The 18,813-nt window shown below is 34.5% G+C and overlaps 2 protein-coding genes across 2 annotated transcripts in view; both read left to right on the top strand.

Annotated features, from left to right (window-relative positions):
* LOC126709383 (metal transporter Nramp2-like) overlaps positions 1-5,953 on the top strand; it is a 36,476-nt gene extending 30,523 nt beyond the window's left edge. Inside the window, exons 2-5 of the mRNA XM_050409599.1 lie at positions 723-1,314; positions 2,506-2,642; positions 2,739-3,391; positions 5,241-5,953. Coding sequence (XP_050265556.1) covers positions 773-1,314; positions 2,506-2,642; positions 2,739-3,391; positions 5,241-5,462 — 1,554 coding nt within the window. The 5' untranslated portion in view covers positions 723-772 and the 3' untranslated portion in view covers positions 5,463-5,953. The remainder of the gene's footprint in view (positions 1-722; positions 1,315-2,505; positions 2,643-2,738; positions 3,392-5,240) is intronic.
* Positions 5,954-9,199: 3,246 nt separating this feature from the next.
* LOC126709399 (putative pumilio homolog 8, chloroplastic) lies at positions 9,200-15,009 on the top strand. Its single transcript, XM_050409620.1, has 5 exons — positions 9,200-10,271; positions 10,491-10,653; positions 13,055-13,218; positions 13,314-13,572; positions 14,480-15,009. Exons 1-5 carry the CDS (start codon positions 9,457-9,459, stop codon positions 14,609-14,611), a joined length of 1,533 nt encoding a protein of 510 aa, XP_050265577.1. The 5' UTR covers positions 9,200-9,456; the 3' UTR covers positions 14,612-15,009.
* Positions 15,010-18,813: the final 3,804 nt, after the last annotated feature.

An 18,813-nucleotide genomic window follows, 5' to 3' on the forward strand; every position in this document is an offset into this window, starting at 1 on the left:
GTAATAAATTTCAATCACATCGTAACTGGGTTTTTAAAAAGAAAAAGAAAATCATAACTAAATATTCAAATTCTCTTTTTATAATTAATGACATGTTAGTTTGTAAGTTTTTACAAGATTGTTTACTATATATATATATATGAAATTATTACATTCCGTAACCTTCTAGAACTAATATTTCAAGAAATAGTAAAAAATGAAGGGCAAACATTACAAATGGAAATCAACCACATAACAAATATGAAAAGATAAACAAACGCAAGAGACTGAAATAGTAAAGTGCATTTAGTAAACTGGACCAATCAAATGATGATACGTGTTTAAAAATAAACGCCTATTATCATCTCAACCAATTGACACTAATATCAAAATGAAAAAACCAAACCAATGACCCACTAATTCCAACTGTTAATTTGTCTTTGCTAAGTCAACTGTTGAATACCACTTTCACCAGATCCATCTCAGATCGCCCAATTCCTGCAAATAGAAGTGTTCCATTTCTATCATCAAAAACAAAAAGTGCAACCGTGAAAATGACGGTAAAGCCACGCACCCAAACCTGACGTGTCACCCTCTCAGTGGCCCAAAAAAAACATAAACCTCACCGAATCCGACGACTCATCATCCTCAAATCAACAAACGAAACAGCTTTCCTCTCAAAAAAAAAAACAAAAAAACAGCTTCGTACCTTGCCTTAGCTCCCTCCCCCCCCAAACAAAAACCTCTGTACATAAATAAAAACGCACACAAAATCTTCCAATAACGACAAGTCATGAACGTCGAAAAGCGAGACGACAAGGAAGACTCTAAAAACGACGAAGAGACAAACCGGCTGTTATCGGAGTCTCATGAATCCGATGAATACGAAGAGAAAATCCTGATCGCCGAGGCGGAAGAATCGGACGGCGAGGATTTAGCGGTGCCGCCATTCTCATGGAAGAAGCTGTGGATGTTTACTGGGCCTGGGTTTTTGATGAGCATAGCATTTTTGGATCCGGGAAATCTGGAGGGAGATTTGCAAGCTGGGGCTATTGCTGGGTACTCGTTGCTTTGGTTGCTTTTGTGGGCCACGATTATGGGCCTCATGATCCAGCTCTTGTCGGCCCGAGTTGGAGTTGCCACGGGTCGACACCTGGCAGAGCTTTGTAGGGAAGAGTATCCGGGTTGGGCCGGGTATGTTTTGTGGGTCATGGCTGAGCTGGCATTGATTGGAGCTGATATTCAAGAAGTTATTGGGAGTGCTATTGCTATTCAGATTTTAAGCAATGGGTATTTCCCCATTTGGGCTGGTGTCCTAATTACGGCCTCTGATTGGTATTTACTATTTTTTCTCTCTCTTTTTTTTGTTTTTGTTTTTGTTTTTTGGGTTTAATTCATGTTGTTGTTGGTATACTGAATATGGGTTTGCCACGTTTAATTAATTAATTTTTTTTAAGAAAAAAAATGAAATAGCTATGAAGTTTCTTGGAATGTAAATGTGGTGTAGTTGGGTAAGGCCTAGTCCAATGTTTCAATGCATTAACTTGCCGGGACAGTGACACGTGACCAAAAATGGATAATTGTGATGCCCAATGCACTGGTTGCTTTGGCACATATTTTGCACCTTGCTTTTTAGTCAGGCACGCACAAATAACTTGAGCTAAAGTGTGCCACTTAGGTTGTACTAAAAGGTCTCAGTTAGGATGCTTTTGCTGTGTGATATTGGGAGTTTGGAATAACATCTTTGCTAAAGTATGTCTCTATTTAGATGCCTAGTGTCAAGACTCAAGATGCATTAAAGGCCTAGGTGAGTTGTAATCTTGTGTTTTAGGATCTGTTTGGATACCGTTTATTGCTGAAAACTGAAAATTATGTAGCAAAATAAATTTTAAATATGTGAATAGTACCGTAGGATCCAGTTTTAAAGAAAAATTTGTTGAAATCTGTACTTGTGGGTTCCATGAACAGTGTACGGACCCCCACAAAAAATGCAAACGCGTTGCTATCCAAACTTACGCTTAATTGATAATTAGTTCAACTTGTTTTTCATGTGTCAAGACATTAGTGTGAAGTAAGTTTGAGTTCTTTATTATCTAGTGATGCTAGGAGTACTGTAGATTAATGTATCACCAATGTGAAAAATGTAATTTCATGCATTTATTGACTATGTTGTTAAAAGTGTTGCTAATCAAATTCATTGTTACATCAATTACAAGCTTTATTATCTAGCGATGCTAGGAGTACTGTAGATTAATGTGTCACCAATTTGAAAAACGTAATTTCATGCATTTATTGACTATGTTGTTAAAAGTGTTGCTAATCAAATTCATTGTTACATCAATTTACAAGCTTTCTGTAGAAAAACTAGGCGGTAGATTTTGAATTTTCCTTATTATCATGTACCTATTTTTCCTCCAAAATTTCTGACTAATTAGTGTTAGAAGATGAAATGGACTCCCGTCCCTTTTTTAATTGATTGCTTATTAACTGGGGATCATTTTTTTCCCTGCTTTCTCACATGGACAGCTTCATCTTTTTGTTTCTTGAGAACTATGGAGTGAGGAAGTTGGAAGCTCTTTTTGCAGTTCTCATTGCAACTATGGGTGTGTCATTTGCCTGGATGTTTGGAGAAACAAAACCTAGCGGAAAAGATCTTCTCATGGGTACAAAGTTTATATAATTGGATATTTGCTGTTTGTTTTATAAGTTTCATCATTGGTTGGAACCATAAGTGTAACTGAACTTGATCCTCCTTGTAGGTATTTTGGTGCCAAGACTCAGCTCAAAAACAATTAGGCAGGCTGTGGGAGTTGTGGGTTGTGTCATAATGCCTCACAATGTATTCTTACACTCTGCATTGGTACAGTCAAGGAAGATTGATCCAAACAAGAAAGGCCGGGTTCAGGAAGCACTCAACTACTACTCAATTGAGTCTTCGGTTGCACTTTTAATCTCCTTCATGATCAATTTGTTTGTGACAACAGTTTTTGCCAAGGGATTCTATGGTAGTAAACAAGCCAATAGTATAGGACTAATAAATGCAGGGCAATATCTTGAAGCTAAGTATGGAGGAGGAGTCTTCCCGATTCTTTATATCTGGGGTATTGGTTTATTGGCGGCTGGACAGAGTAGCACGATAACTGGCACTTATGCTGGACAGTTTATCATGGGAGGCTTTCTCAACCTTCGTCTCAAGAAATGGCTGAGGGCAGTGATTACACGGAGTTTTGCAATTGTGCCAACTATAGCCGTAGCTCTTGTATTTAAAACATCTGAAGCTTCATTGGATATTCTGAATGAATGGCTTAATGTGCTTCAGTCAATACAGATTCCTTTTGCACTTATTCCCCTCCTTACCTTGGTGGCCAAGGAGCAGGTCATGGGGGTCTTCAAAATAGGGCCTGTTCTTGAGGTAAGTTGTGAACTTAAGTACTCTGTCATTTTGGGCATAATATTTTTCACTTTGTGTTGACAGCCATCTGTTGTTTGTCTAGCCTGTAAACTTGTAGACTTGTGGTTATGAACAATGAATCCTAGGTCAAAGGTTTTAGGATGGGCATAAAGAACATCCATTACTTGCATGCAACCTTGTCGCGTTGTGGTTATGTGGGTCAACTTTCATGTATGGAAAAAATATGAACAAAGGGAGAAGCATGATGAAATTACTTCTCATGTCAAAATTATCAGCCATCAATTGTTATTGGTTTTTGGCTACGTGCTTGATCATTCTTGGACTCGCTTCACATAATGATCTGGTTTCCCAAAAAAAAAAAAACATAAAATGTATATGTTCATCAAATTCATTTGTATTTAGATTCTCGATGTCATTTAGGTTTTTATCTTAAACTTGGCCCCTTCATTGTCTACTCACATCTCTATTGGCCACAGATATATACATCAGCAACTCATTTGCTTATGCTTTTCCTTTAGTGATTGCCCCCCGTGCCCCCACCAAAAAAAAAAAAAAAAGATTTAGCGATCATTATCCAGGACTGTGTTAGAGAGATTTGGAGAGGCAGTAATATGAAGTATATACTTTTACTTCTGTTTTCTTTAAGCTTGTGCTTTAATACTACCCAGATTTATAGATAGCTGTATGTGTGTTTTGAGTATGTTCAATATTTTTGCTTGGGTTAGGTGGCCTTATGTTGTTTTGTTTCTGGTGCTAGATTCCTTTCTTTTCCTCCCCTGAATTTTCTTTAAGTCAACCATGTGTTTCTTAGTGAGTTGGTGTGGTGGTTGGCTAAAAACAAAACTCAGTAATTTATAGATCACAGCAAGATAATATCATTGATTTTGTATATTGTGGTGTTGACTTTGGTCCTTTATCTATGAAGTACATGTGTGTAATATTCATGTCATGTATATTAGGAATATCTGCCGTTTTATTCACATGATATAGTGCAATATGGTTCCAATTAGAAACACATGGATTTTATTAGGAGAAAGTAAATATCAATTAATTTTTGAATTTTTGTTGTAAGATGTGTTGGTTCAGATGGTATGTAGCTGCTGAAATATTTTAATATTTAGCAAGAAACTGTTTAGAGTTTTGTAGTTCAAGCCGTCATACTCTAGGATTTACAGAAGCTATTTTTCCTGCATAGTAGATTTTGTTGTTCTTGTGGTAATGCTAATGTCTAACTGTATTCCTCTCCATATTGGCTTTTGGAATTTATGTTTTAATCATAAACCATTAGGGAAACAACTGACTCTATTGAGATTTGGAGTTTCCAGATAGGTTCTTCGTCTATAGGCTGATCATTTATATGCCTGTGAGGAAACAATGGAAAAATAAAAGGTTGCAATAAAGGCAGTCAAAGGAAGGGAGCTAACAATAAGCAGAGGCCGCAATTTTGTCTCTTTAATGATTTAGATTAGCTTTAGCTGGATGAACTGAAACATTCAAGATATCCGGTGATTAATAAAACCTTTATCTCCATGCTTGACTAGTCATTTAGTTTCCAATAAAAGCATCTTGAAATATTTACCCTGTTCGTGTTGTTTGTTCAGTTAAAATTATATGATTCAATTCACTCATCAAGTAGATAAAGATGCTTGATCCCCCCCCAACCCCATCTAGTCTCTCCTCCTGTTGCATGGATAGCATGCTAATAAACTTGAGTTATGGGTGCGTTGAAGTTTTTCTTTTAAACTATTGGAGTTGAGGGCTTTGTTTGTCATTCAGTTAATTGACTTCCAAATGATAACAATTCCCTACCTAACTTTATTTTCTAATATTTTGTCAATTAATGTTGCAGAGGGTGGCTTGGAGTGTGGCGGCATTGGTAGTGATGATCAATGGATATCTGTTGATTGATTTTTTTGTATCTGAAGTTACTGGACTACTGTTTGGTTTGGCGGTCGCGACTGGCACAGTTGCATATATAGCATTTATTGTATATCTTATTTTACACAGTGGTACCTTCCCTTCGGATTTGATTACCTTAATTTCCAAGAGGTTTACTTCCACTGGGAACTGAGTCAACAAATGCGCGTATGACAGAAACTATAGAAAATCTGAATTATGCTGTTGCTCAATGGAGCTAGCGTTTTAGCACAATAGGGTTATTGATCTGCTCATCAGAAGTGAAACATTCTTCTACATAACCATCTCTAAGTCTTGTGCATCTTGAATGTGAGTACAAAGATACAAACAATTGAAAGCATATTCATGTAATGCACTTTTTTGCATAATGGAGCTGCACAGAGTTACATTCCATCAATTGATCACACCGGGTTATTTTCGTCATTTCAGAGGATGGACATAGCATTGTTACAAAATGCAGGATGAATTACTTTTTTAGTTTTTGGTTTTGTGGTATAAGATTCAGTATGCCCCACGAATTGTACCAGTAAAATAGAATAAACTGCTTATTCTTTTAATGTAACAGGTTAACATGTACCATAGTCAAACCAGCAACAACTGATACTTAAGGGATCAATACAAAAGAATAGAAGGAATTTTGCAAAATTGTTTGGATGCCCTCTTTGTCTCTCTCCCCCTTACTTTTAATTATTCTTCTATCTTCTTTTGTTGTTCATTTCTTGGAATCTATGATAGACACATGAATGATAAGTCCCACTTCTTGGGTTACTAATGAGTAACTTAGGGAGAAGATATCTTAAAACATCAAATATATGTATTTTTCCTTTTCACAGTGAATCTTACATGGTTATCGGTCCACAAACTTCACATACAGTGAAAGTATGTATATATCTTGATATTAGGGGGGTTTGCGGATATTTAAAAAGTATGAGGAGGTTTTTTTGATAAAGCAATCCTTGTACCACTTCTTCAACAATAATTTTAGAGTAGTGTAAGGAATACATCCCTTCCCACACCCAAATACACACTTTATTCGTGTGTCAATTATTGATTGGATTTCAACATCTTCAAGTATAGTGGTGGACCCCTTTAAAAGTGCTGAAATTCAATCAAAAGTTGACACACTAACAAGGTATAGATATGGGTGTGGAAAGAGTGGGAAGAGGTGTGTTCCTAGTATTATTCATAATTTTAGGATCATAACTTATTTCACACACTTTGCCCTTACTCTCATGGTTGCCAATGCCAACGAGCTGCAAAGATTTAAAAAAAAAATGATAGATTAATATAAAAATGATAGAATAGTAATAAGTTTATATGAAAGTGACATATAATCGTTTTGCTGCATAAGTTAGTTATGGACAGTAAACTGTGGAATAAGTTGTAGTCCAGTAATTATCATGGCCACCCAGAGCTACAAAAGTAACAGAACTACAGACTTGTCAAAGTTGAAGCATTAATTGGGTCACCAAATTGCGGATTCTTAATCCGTGTGGATGCTTGGAAATAAATATCCAGAGGTGTTTTGGACTTTGGTGAATTGGTGGTGGGAAAAGTAGTAGTTACTGTAGTTTCTTGTGCAGTAGACGAGTCAACTTAACAAAGAGAATGCCCAGGAATTGACCACTTGCCAGCAAGTAGTGTAAGCTAACACCTTGATGCCGCCTTTTCACATAGGCTTGCAGCACCACTTTGATGATTTGGTGCCACAGAGTAGTCTGGCGAAGCAGAAGTTCTATGTGACCCTATTATAGATTCTTATTTTTTTGAAATAATTTATGAGAAATGTTAATAGATAAGTAAAGGACTTTGGTTTAAGAAATATTTTTTAAATTTTTTTTAAAAAAGAAAAAAATAATTAATTTTTTTTATATTTATTATAAATATAGTGTTAAAACTTTCATAAAATAATTTATTAACAATGGTTTTAAGTATACCTGTTAGCAAGATCCATATTTTATGTGAAAAAAAAAAAAAGAAAAAAAAAGTGAAATACTCACCAACTCAAATGCAGATTGGACCAATCTTAATAAGTTTTTGTTTTTGTTTTTGTTTGGTTATTTTAAATACTTGTAAAAGGTTGGATGAGTTTACAAACTTAACGTGCAAGGAGTTCATTCAAAGTTAGAAGTCAACTCCAAAGACCAATCTGTAGTCATGTCAAAGACCAAAGATAATACTGTGAAACAGCTTAAGTCAAAGTCCTCCAAAGATAGCGACATAGCGTTATTCTTCAAGTCTTACTAATACCTAGAAGGAAAAAAAAAACTTAGTCAAATTTTGTCTTTATGGTTGTCTTATGAGAAAAGTGATCTAAATTGTAGATTATAATTGAAGTAATAAGCATTCACTACAAGCAAACCGTTTTCTAATGAATAAAAGAACAAGAAATACAAACAAATAGTTAGAGAGCAATGCAATCCAACAATGAAAATCACTTTTGATTTTTCAATTTAGTGAAATTTTGCAACATATCTTTTGATTTTTTTTTAATAAACATTTTGCTGATTTTATTGAATTTACACGTTTGATCATCCAATCAAGGCCTTACTTGGAGAGCATGCATGTGTCATTTCTCTAATAGATAGTATTAAATACCAAAGAGGGACAAATATTATGCACCTTGTTTGACATGAAGACAACTCATTTGCCTTTAGTAATTGCAGGAAAAGATGACAGGATATGGTTAGTTAGAGTTTCATTGATCTTGGTGTGGATTACAATTGGGATTGGAGAGCAATAATTGAAAGTAATTGAGATAATGACAATAACTGGAAGGCAATGGTGGCTCTAGACCCAAGTGCTTTCACAGTGTTTGAAATGGGATTAGCTTTGGGGTTTAATAGAAACAAATCAAAGCTAATTGATATAAGACTATAAGTTATGCATTTGGACAAGCTACAAGGGAATGGTGACTTTTCTCTTTTCTAGATTGAGCTATGAATATTCCTATTTAACAGTATTTTTTAATACATTTGACTAACATTTTTTTTATAACTCAATTTTTGGGGAATGGAGAATTTAGTTACACTATGAGTATCTCCATTATAATCATCAAAAGGTATTATTAGTTGAGAACTTAGAGATATAAAGCTCTTAAACTTTCTTTCTTTTTTTTGGATAAACAGCTCTTAAACTATAATAGACTATAATAAATGATAAATCCAATATAAAATTTGAAGAGATTTTAAGAAAAGATGGATTAAAGTAAAAAGTGTTTATATTATATTATTAAAATTATTCCTTAGAATAATTTACATTATATGATATGACAAAGATAGTTATCTACACGTTATCCAATACTTTCTTAGAAGTTTCATGTAAAGTGTATCCTTAACTAATATGATATGAAATTATAAAAAAAGTAATATTCCTTAACTTTCTAAGAAAATTCCAAGAAATTGAGTTAGCTTCAAAACAATTGATCTAAGCCTCTAACCAATTCATTACTAAAACAAGAAAAAAAAAGAAAAAAAGAAAAAAAAAAGAGACTAACCTATTCGTTTCCATGAATTTTTCATGACTATACAAACGTGCTTATTAAGAAAAGAATTATACCCATTTAATGAGAAATTATGATAGTCAAAGGACTCAAAGCCAAGATTTGAACAATTTTAGTATGTTCAATACATATTCAATCGTATCATACTCCATAAATGTATATCTCATTCGGTCATTCCATATAGAAACATATCTTACTCTTCTTGAACCAAAAAAAAAAAAAACATATCTGATTCTTCATATTCGGGTCCATTTGACAAATTTGGCCCTACGTAAAAAAAAGCAAAAGCTGGTCCCTAGTCCTAGAGTCATACACCCACAAGGAATTTGACAACGACAAGCACTACTATAGTAAACTTCTCACACACACACACACACACACACGCACACACGCTCACGCTCTTGCCTCTCGCACGAGAAATTTTTTCTATAAATTGCATGCAGAGTTTTTAGTGCTATCAAACACTACTCCTCAGCCTCAAATCCTATCTTGAAAGAGTCCTTAAATATCAAAATTCAAAACCCACAAAAACCCTTCATAATTTTCGGCTTTTTTTCAGTAATCTTCTGCTTTAAAAGCGCGTCCCTCTTTGAAAAACCCACAAAAACCCTTCAAAGTTTTCATCTTTTTTGCTGGTTTTTCAGTAATGGAGAAGGATTTGAGAGATTGGGTTTCAAGCAGATCGCTGTCTCTTGGGAGTCCAAGTTCTTTGAGTCCTTTGTATGAACAGCTTGAGCCTCCACAAACAAGTTCTAGTTTTGACCAAACCCTGATGTTGTCTGAGTTTTCTAGACTCAGCGTCTCCTCTTCTTCCTACAACAACAACAACAGAAGGAGAAGTAGCAGTAGCAATAGCAATAATCGGGCTTTGAATATGGGTTCTGGTTATGATTTGGCTAATGGGGTTGGCGGGGTGGACCACTTTTTGCCATGTTCTTTTCAACCAGAGAGGGAAAATCAAAGAGTTGGTGAGTTTGGGCATTTGGGTGCGGCTAATACCAATTTACTGGAAATTTTTGTGCCTGAGAGAAACCAATTGAGGCAAAGGGAGTACCCAAATAGGCTTTCTTGGAATGGGAACGGTTTGGTTTCCGACATATCTATGAATTCCTGTGGTTTGGTGGATGGCTTGGGGAGCAAGAAATCGAGATTTCCCAATTGGTTAAAGGAATCTATGAATTGTTGGTCGTTGAAAGATTTGCGTGGGATGATGTTGTACATGGCGCAAAATCAACAATGGAGCCGGTATTTGCAGTGTAAAATGGATGGCTGTACGGATGAGGAAAAAAATTGGATTTTTATGGAGTTGATAGAACATGTTGGTAAATTGATGCTGCACCCATTTGGTAATTATGTGGCTCAAAAACTTGTGGAGATTTGTAGTGAACATCAGAGGACTCAGATTCTTCAAAAAGTGATTGAAACAAATTCTCTTGTTCATATGTGCCTTAACAATCTTGGGTATGTTTGGTTTACTTTTTTTGTTTTTTAATTTTTGATAAGGTGAAGGGTGGCTATTACTTGTTCTTTCATAGATTCAAATCCAGGGACTCTTTTGTTTGTTTCTGATTGATATATATATATATATATATATATAGCCGTCCCTAAAATTTGATTGTTGTAATTGTTGTTGCAGATATTTGATTGTTGTTGTTGTTGTTGTTGTTTTTGTTGTTGCAGATCTCGTTCTATACAGAAATTACTGAAGCATTTTACCACCCAGCAGCAAATCTCTATGTTTATGTATGCTCTAAGCCCTGGTACTCTTGCATTGAGTAAGGACTTGAATGGTCAGCATGTCATCCAACATTGCTTGATGCATTTTTCTGATGAAGATAACATGGTAATGATCCGTTTTGTTTGCCAATATTTTTATTATGCTGCAATTTGAGGTTATTGGGAATGCTTATAATCATGTCAATTTCAGCATCTGTTTCATTCAGTTGGAACTATTTTATCTTCCTACTATGTGTTTGCTTGGTTGTTTTTGTTGCCTTTGTTACCATTTTGCATAGTCCTTCAAAGCAAGCGTTCAAGTCTGATGGTTGAACCTATTCCTAATATTCATTTTGACAATAAGTATATCATATTAAGAAATCTGTAGTGGTAGTAAAATTGAGTTTGTAACTATCTGTAAGTTGAAACTTTGGAGTGAATAATCTTAGCTTTTATTTAATATAAGATTAAATAACATGAGTCCTGGCAAGGAATTATAATGATTGTTGTTGATATGACTTATCGAAAAATGATTGTTGTTGATATGTAATTTATGTCTGCTACTCAATTATAATAATCAGACTTTTATTATGTTCTTCAAATGTGCAAATTTTTGTTGTCCTGGCAGCACTTAGTCACTTAACAGTTCCTCAGTTTGTAGCTTTGAAACTGGTGGAAAGCAATTAATCCTTTTTGTTAGCAACTTTGCAGCCACTTAAATTATTGGGTTCTCATATCATCATTAGGATATATGATCATTTATGGTCCTTGTCCATGTTAGCTTGCACCCTCTCCATTGGAGAATAGGTGTGTCATATTTGTAAGAGCCATTATATATCTTCTTATTTGATATTTGGCGATAAGATTATATTTGATACATATGAGTAAGTTTATTGTAACAGGAAGAGGATGCACTCTTTTGTTGCGCTTTAAAGTGCAATCAGTTACCTTGCTTATATGAAATATCAGTAATTTGTAATTTTGAACTTTTTTTCTTTTGTATACTTCCTGTGTACTTGGATTTGCATTTTTTTTGCTATTAAAAAAAAAACCAGAAACTGTGTTTTGTCAGTCTTTTTGGATTTTGTTGAATTGTGAATTCACTAGTTTGTTTGTCTTGGGGTTGTACAGGCGGTAGCCTTTTGATTCATTGTTGTAGCCGAGAAAGATGTTCTTTTCTCCCTTTTTATCAAACTTTTCTCTATCCTGTGATGGAATATGAGAATTAACAACACATCCAAAATATTTTATTAATTGTACCTGACGGCCTGAGGCCAATTTCCAAGTAACAGTCAAGTTTCTGATTTTTAGAACACCTATTTCTCTTTTCTTATTTTTGATTGGCCAATTTCTGTAGATTCTAAAACACTCATTTTGACAAACGGGTTATGTAGGCTGTTAGGGGAGCATTATGTCCTTTGTAAAAAGATTACCTAATGATTTTTTTCTGTGAAGATTGAAGTTAACTTATACTGTATATTAGTAAAAAAATTTGACCAGTCAAATAGAGGACTATTTGGAGAGGTATTAAAGTTTGATCCTGTTCTGAGTTCAAGCTTTCGTGATTATGAATTTGAGAGTTGACAACATCACACAATATCTTATGCATCTATAGTTAACCAGCACATTGGACAGTTCCTGTTGTCTAGTACGTCTTTGATTATCATAAATGGAACTAGGAGGAACTCATATTGTGGTATTGAATAAGGTGTTGGGACTTGGGTCATCAGGATTACTTTTCTTGAATGCTTTCATTGATTTAATTGCATAGTGTAAGTTGGATGATTGGATTTAGTCTTCCCCACTTGTTAATCCAATAAACTCGTTTCACATGAAGAATAAAAGAATGATTACACACATTTATGTATTTATTCATGAATGGATGCATGTGAAGACATATACTTGTGTTCTATGTACTTACTAACACTTCAATCAAATGTATGTCAATCATTTTCATCTTTATCCACCAACACCTCTTTAATTACAGGACACTATCATACATGCATACTATTTCCAATAGTGTTTGTTAAAAAGTTAGTATTACTACTAGATCTTTCTTAGATATATATGTACATATATCCTAAGCACATACATTAAGGAGTTAATTTTCTTTTTTTTTTTTTTTTGCAAAATCATGGAATTTTTAGTCTGAAGGCACCAACCTTCTCGTGTGGTAGATTACCAAATTGTCCCCATTTTTTTTTTATGGTCATTTGTCCCAAAAAGGTCAAGTTGTTAGGAAACGGTGAATTTAGTCATTTAATTGTTTTTCGAGCACTCCTCATGTGTGGTTACAAACTCTCTCTTAATAAGCATGATCCAACACTTTTTAAATGGGAGGTAGATCAGAGACGGGGTTCGAACTCAAGATCATCTACTCCTAAATTATGAACTGTACCAAAAGTTCTGTTAGGAAATAATTTAATCATAAAGCCATTATTCTTGTTTCCATTGCACCTTTGTTTCTTAGCATGCCACTACAAATTTGGATTTTGGCTTCATGAAAGTTCTGACGCTTGTCATTGCAGCATCTTTTAAATGAGGTGGCAAACAATTGTCTCAAAATTGCAACAGATAGAAGTGGGTGTTGCGTGCTGCAGAAATGTCTCAAGCACTATAAGGGTGCACTCAAAGAACGTCTGGTGGCAGGGATAATAGCAAATGCATTACTCTTAGCAGAAGATCAATATGGGTATGTTCTAAAATAGTACTTCATTTATGCTTTGCTTACCAGCATAACCATAACCTAAGTATAATACTTCTCGATTGCTATTTGTGATTCTATAGCAACTATGTGGTGCAATATTTGCTTGAATTGAGGATACCACAAATCACAGAAGATCTCCTGAGACAGTTTAAAGGGAGCTACTTTATCTTCTCTAGCAATAAGTTTGGTAGCAATGTTGTGGAGAAGTGCTTAGTAGAAACAGTAGAAGAACATTCTGCAAGTATAATGATCGAGTTGCTCAGAGATCCAAAATGTTCAATGCTTCTAATTGATCCTTATGGAAACTTTGTCATCCAGAAAGCTTTATTGGTGTCTAAGGTTAGTTCATCTTAACGCTTCCTCTTTATTATAATCTCACTTGTGTTAGATAAGCTTGAGTTTTGGATTTTATGCACAGTTTTTGAAACCTGAGTGATTATTGAGCTGCCCGAGTAAAATGGAATGGGCTTGTCTCTCAGTCCCAGTTGTCCAAATAGCTAAAATTATTTTCTAACAAACCTTTTAAAAAAAAAATGATTGAGTAAGTTGGCCTGCCTTTGGAAATTTTGGACTGCCCTCATTCAAATGGCTTGAAAACTTGACTGGCTGATGGGTTGCCAATTCTATGCCTTCAAGTTTGTACCCATATCATCACCATGAGAATATGAGGAGGTCATTACAAAGGAAAATGCTAAAAGTATTACCAATTTTATTACGAATGGTTTACAAATTGACTTGACAATGAATGTGATTGATGCCATTTCAACAACATAAAAAATGAATGTTTGAATTACTTTTTGTAACTAGTGACACGTCATTTTGTAAAATTTGTTTAGTCAAATTTGTACTATAACTATCATCACGCCATTACAGATGCATAATTGGTATCCTGTTTCGCTATAAGTCTTTAATAGTTTAGAATAACTAAATGTTTACTAGACTAATAGTAGACTAAGTAGAGGTTATGGATTCTCAATAGACTAATCATGGTATTTATTTCCTTTCTATTATTCTATTCTACTAAGAAAAATTGTTCCTTCAGCCTGTTCAGGGGTGGTGGTACTATTGAGCTAGAGCTCATTGGCATAAATTAAACTAAATGTTAATTCTTTTACTCAATGTAAAATTAAAAATGGAGTCTTAGTACGCTTTCAGTTTAAAGTCATTTATGAGTTGTAATGTATGGATAATTTTAACCTGGCCTGATTACTTGGAGTCAACATGTTTCTTGTTTGTTGCAATGCAGGGATACATCCGCAATGCCTTGCTAGAACTAGTTCAATCAAACACTCCAATGATGACCAGCAATCTTTATGGCCGAAAGGTGCTTACTTTTTGTCAGAAGGAGCTGCATATAAATTTTAGGACTCGTTGTTAAAAATCTGTTTCACTTCTAGAGTGTCTAGCTATTTTTTGTGCTGTGCCATTTAGTTACATTTTAGGGATTAGGGTAGATTGGTATCATAAGTATCCAGATGTATCAGCATTTTGGGTTTTGGTTGTTTGTAATATGTAGTCTTAAGGGATGGAAGGTGTGTGCTGAAACGAGAAGTTGCAAAGGAACTATCTTAAGAAGTTGCATACAACCCTCACAAGGGGGAAAGGAATATAATACAGTATATGTTCTTAGGCCGTATATTCCAAGGTCTTTCCAATGTTGTTACACTAGCTCTTCCAAATGTTGTTACACTGTAAACTCAGCGTTTGATACGTGCTTGAAATATATTAGATTGTTTCTTGTGTTACATGTCTGAAAATGGAGAGGATCTTGTAAGGTCAGGGCAATCACTTTCTATTCAATTAACATTGTCTTCTACTCAACCCTTGTTTAATTATCTTTCTCTAGCACTTGTACTAGTAACATTGTGGATTATGGATTATGGATTATGGATGCAACAATGATGAAACAATGCTAGTAGCATTATGTGGAAGTGCTTTTTAATCAGAATTGAGAATTATGATATTAGGAGACATATCTTATCCATGGCAAAAGGCATGCTGGGGCTAATGATTAACAGTTCAAAATCTAATCTAATATTTCTTGAAAAAATAATGCTACAAAAACAACTCTAAGAGGGCGTTTGGATTCAGATGAATCCTGCGTCCACGTTTCCAGTGCTGCGTTTTCTCCTTTTTTTTTTTTTTTTTTTGGCCCACATTTGTTGACTTTGGGGGGACAAATTTTACTGTTATGAACAGTAAATACACTGTTCACGCACTGTGCTGATACTATTCACACATTAAAAAATATTAAAAATGAGTCCCATGGTACTATTTACACATTTAAAAATTATTTTGCTACAGTGTTTTCAGTTTTCAGTTTTCAGTTTCAGTAACAATAAGCTCAATCCAAACAGACCCTAAAACAAACTTTTTCATAACTGTTTTTTGGACAAGTTGTAATTAAAGTAACATTACTTTCATTTGGCTTTATTAGTGACACTGACACCACTTTTTATATCACTAACCAATCACAATATAGAACACTTTTAACTATTATGAAAAAAATTGTGAAAAGGTCTGTATCCTAGGCTTTATTGTTGTTATCAAAATAAATCATAAACTATTATGCCCTAATCCAAAACTTCATGTAGTTACATCACATAAATGCATTTATCATTTTCAATGTCCTATCTGGGTCGTTTTATAGTCTTTAAAAGTAGGAAATGGCCGACCAAGGAAGGTCACCCATCTTTGCAGCACATTTTCTTTTAATGGTTGCTAGTCTAGTTTTGAATGTTGCTTCTGGTCCGCAAATTTCAATGTCGCATGTCATATGGGGAAGAACAAGTTCAATAAAAGAAAAAAGAAAAAAGAAAAAAAAAAGAAGTTGATGATTCCTTAAGTGCTATGAATATAAATAACTCATCCATAAAGGTGGAGAAAATTAACTTCACCTAAATGTAATCGCCATAAAGATTTCTATCATATATGACAAATTCCTAGATATGACGCTTTTTCTAGTAAAAAGAGAAGGATATTTCATATTCGACAAACTATAGAATTGGAACAATTCGACAACGTTAAATTTGGTTTTTTAAGGGAATATATTTGGTCCCCTTTTTGAACTAGTTGTTCTAACTAAAAAGTTACAAAACAAAAAACAATCAAAATCAGCCATATTGTTCTTGGTTGTGATGTTCCAAATACTCCAAAGGACAAGTAACTTACCATAAAAAGACTAATAGAACATTTACTAAAAACTTACTCTAATTTTCAAATGATATCGTTGAACTACAAAATTTATGACTTATTAAAATTGTTATTGCCTTTGGAAATAATTTTAAGCTAATTAGTCTATTAAATTAGTATATTTGGAATGAAGGGAGAAAAGTGAAGAAGAGTGGCCAAAATATGTCGTATTTATTTAATATTAGTCTCTTATTCTTTCTGAAAAAAATAAAAAATCTTCTTGGTTAAAACATATGGTAAACTAAAAAATTAGTTGTTTCATTTTTTTAGATAGCCGAGTAAGGCATATTATTACCAAAGTGAAAAAATAAAAAAGAATTAAAAACTCTAGGAGACAATAGCATGGACTTTAAATGAACTAAACCGAGTTGAGCATTAAAAATTAAAGATTGATTTATTAAATTTTATTTTGAATACAAGTTGAACTTAAGTTCAAATTCATCATCAAATACATTACATAGTCAAATTTAGTTTAGTTTTTTTGCCAAATAAGTTCAAATTTATTCACAAGTTATTGATTAATTTATTCTCTCTCATATATTGTAAACACCACAACTAAAATTGTTTACCCTTAACATATTTATACTAATAATTAATTATCAAATTATATATTTTTTTGGTAAACATTAAATTTTAGTTGAAACTATGTAACTTGAGATAATAGATAGAATGATTTTCGTTTAACAACTTATAAAAAATCAATTCCCAACCTTAAATGTTTAATTTTTTTACTAAAAATAGAGTGTTTGTACTATCAATAAATTAAGAATAATAAAATCGATATCTTATAAACTTACATTATACATACAAACTTAACCAATTTAATCTCATATATATATATATATATACACACACACACACACACACACACATTCAAACCGACCATCATATTAATGAGTTTATTAACAAACCTATTATTATATTTGATCTTCATATGTTTAATATTTAAAGACTAAAGTGCAAACTACACCTTTAATGTTTAGGGTCTTTGAATTTTACACTCTTAAATTTTAGGATTTTGATTTAAACTGCTAAAGTTATATTCTGTTTGCATTAACAGACAGCAGCCTCATTCATCCATATTTTTCGTTAAATTCCACATAAATTTTTCACACATGTTTTGTCTATTCAATAAAATATGGATGAAATGGAGGGACTACTGATACAAAAAGAGTTTAACTTTAGGAGATAAAACTCAAATTCTAAAATTTTAAGATATAAAAGCCAAATATTTCAAAATTTAACGGTATAGTTTGTAGTTTATACATAACAAAACCTAAACTTATTTTTTAGAAGATTGTAAAACCTAACTTAGATTGGAGCTTGATGAGGATAAAAGGAGAGAGCCTCAGACTGACGGTGTTATGCTGTCTTCCATAAGTAAACAGACGGAGTGATAGCTGACGGTCATAGCTGACGGCCTCCAGGTTCAGAACGGTTTCACTAGGTGACGCCCAAAAAGCTGAAGGAGGTAAATTGAGGCTGACGGACCGAACAGAAAGTTGACTTGCTTCCCACGTTATAAGTTAAGAGTTGACTTGTTTCCCACGCTAGAGAATTTTCAAATGGACTCCTATAAGGAAAGGATCCCGGAAAATACGCTCAAAGGGATTCCTATAAGGAAAAGACTTCTACTCCAAGGAAAAAAAGGATGACCCTTGCTACTATAAAAACCTTAGCACCCTCGTGACCCAAGGTACGCATAATTTTTACCCTCTCTAGCACTCTAGAGCAGTGAGAATAATTCTAACTTGACCTTCGGAGGGTATTTGGCCGGTACCACACCGGTACTCTCTAGGTTATTCCTTTTCGTTGTGCAGGTGCCATTTGCGATCATACGAGGAGCGTGTGACTCACTGGTGGTATTGTTTTCGGTACCATCAGTTGGCGCCGTCTGTGGGAAACGCTTTAACACGTTCTCGCTTCCAAGACAAAAAGAGTTACATGGTACTCACTCGCTCAATGGCGACCACCAACGACGTTCAACAAGAAGAAACCCCTACAACTGCGCTTGAAAGACAGGTGAGGACGCTCGTCGCCGCCGTGGAGCGCCTCACAAAACAAAACCACGACCTAGAAGAGCAGCTGAGACAGAAAGATGCAGCTCCCAACAACCAAGGAGCAGATCAAGAAGGAACCAGCGCCGACAGGAGAAACCAGGAAGGGCCCCAGGCCAGCAACGCCCCGAGCAAACCAGAACGACAGAACACGAGCATTCCCTCCCTCGCGGAAACCACTCTGCCACTTGTTCTCGCAGAGATGCAAGCCATGAAGGAACAAATGGAGGTTATGATGAATGCTCTCAAGGGACGAGTATCAAGCGACCTTGACGACCTTGTCAACCGAACTGACTCGCCGTTCACCGCCACCGTCAACTCCTACCCTTTA

The sequence above is a fragment of the Quercus robur genome, chromosome 2 (assembly GCF_932294415.1).
Source record: "Quercus robur chromosome 2, dhQueRobu3.1, whole genome shotgun sequence".
Lineage (NCBI taxonomy): Eukaryota > Viridiplantae > Streptophyta > Magnoliopsida > Fagales > Fagaceae > Quercus > Quercus robur.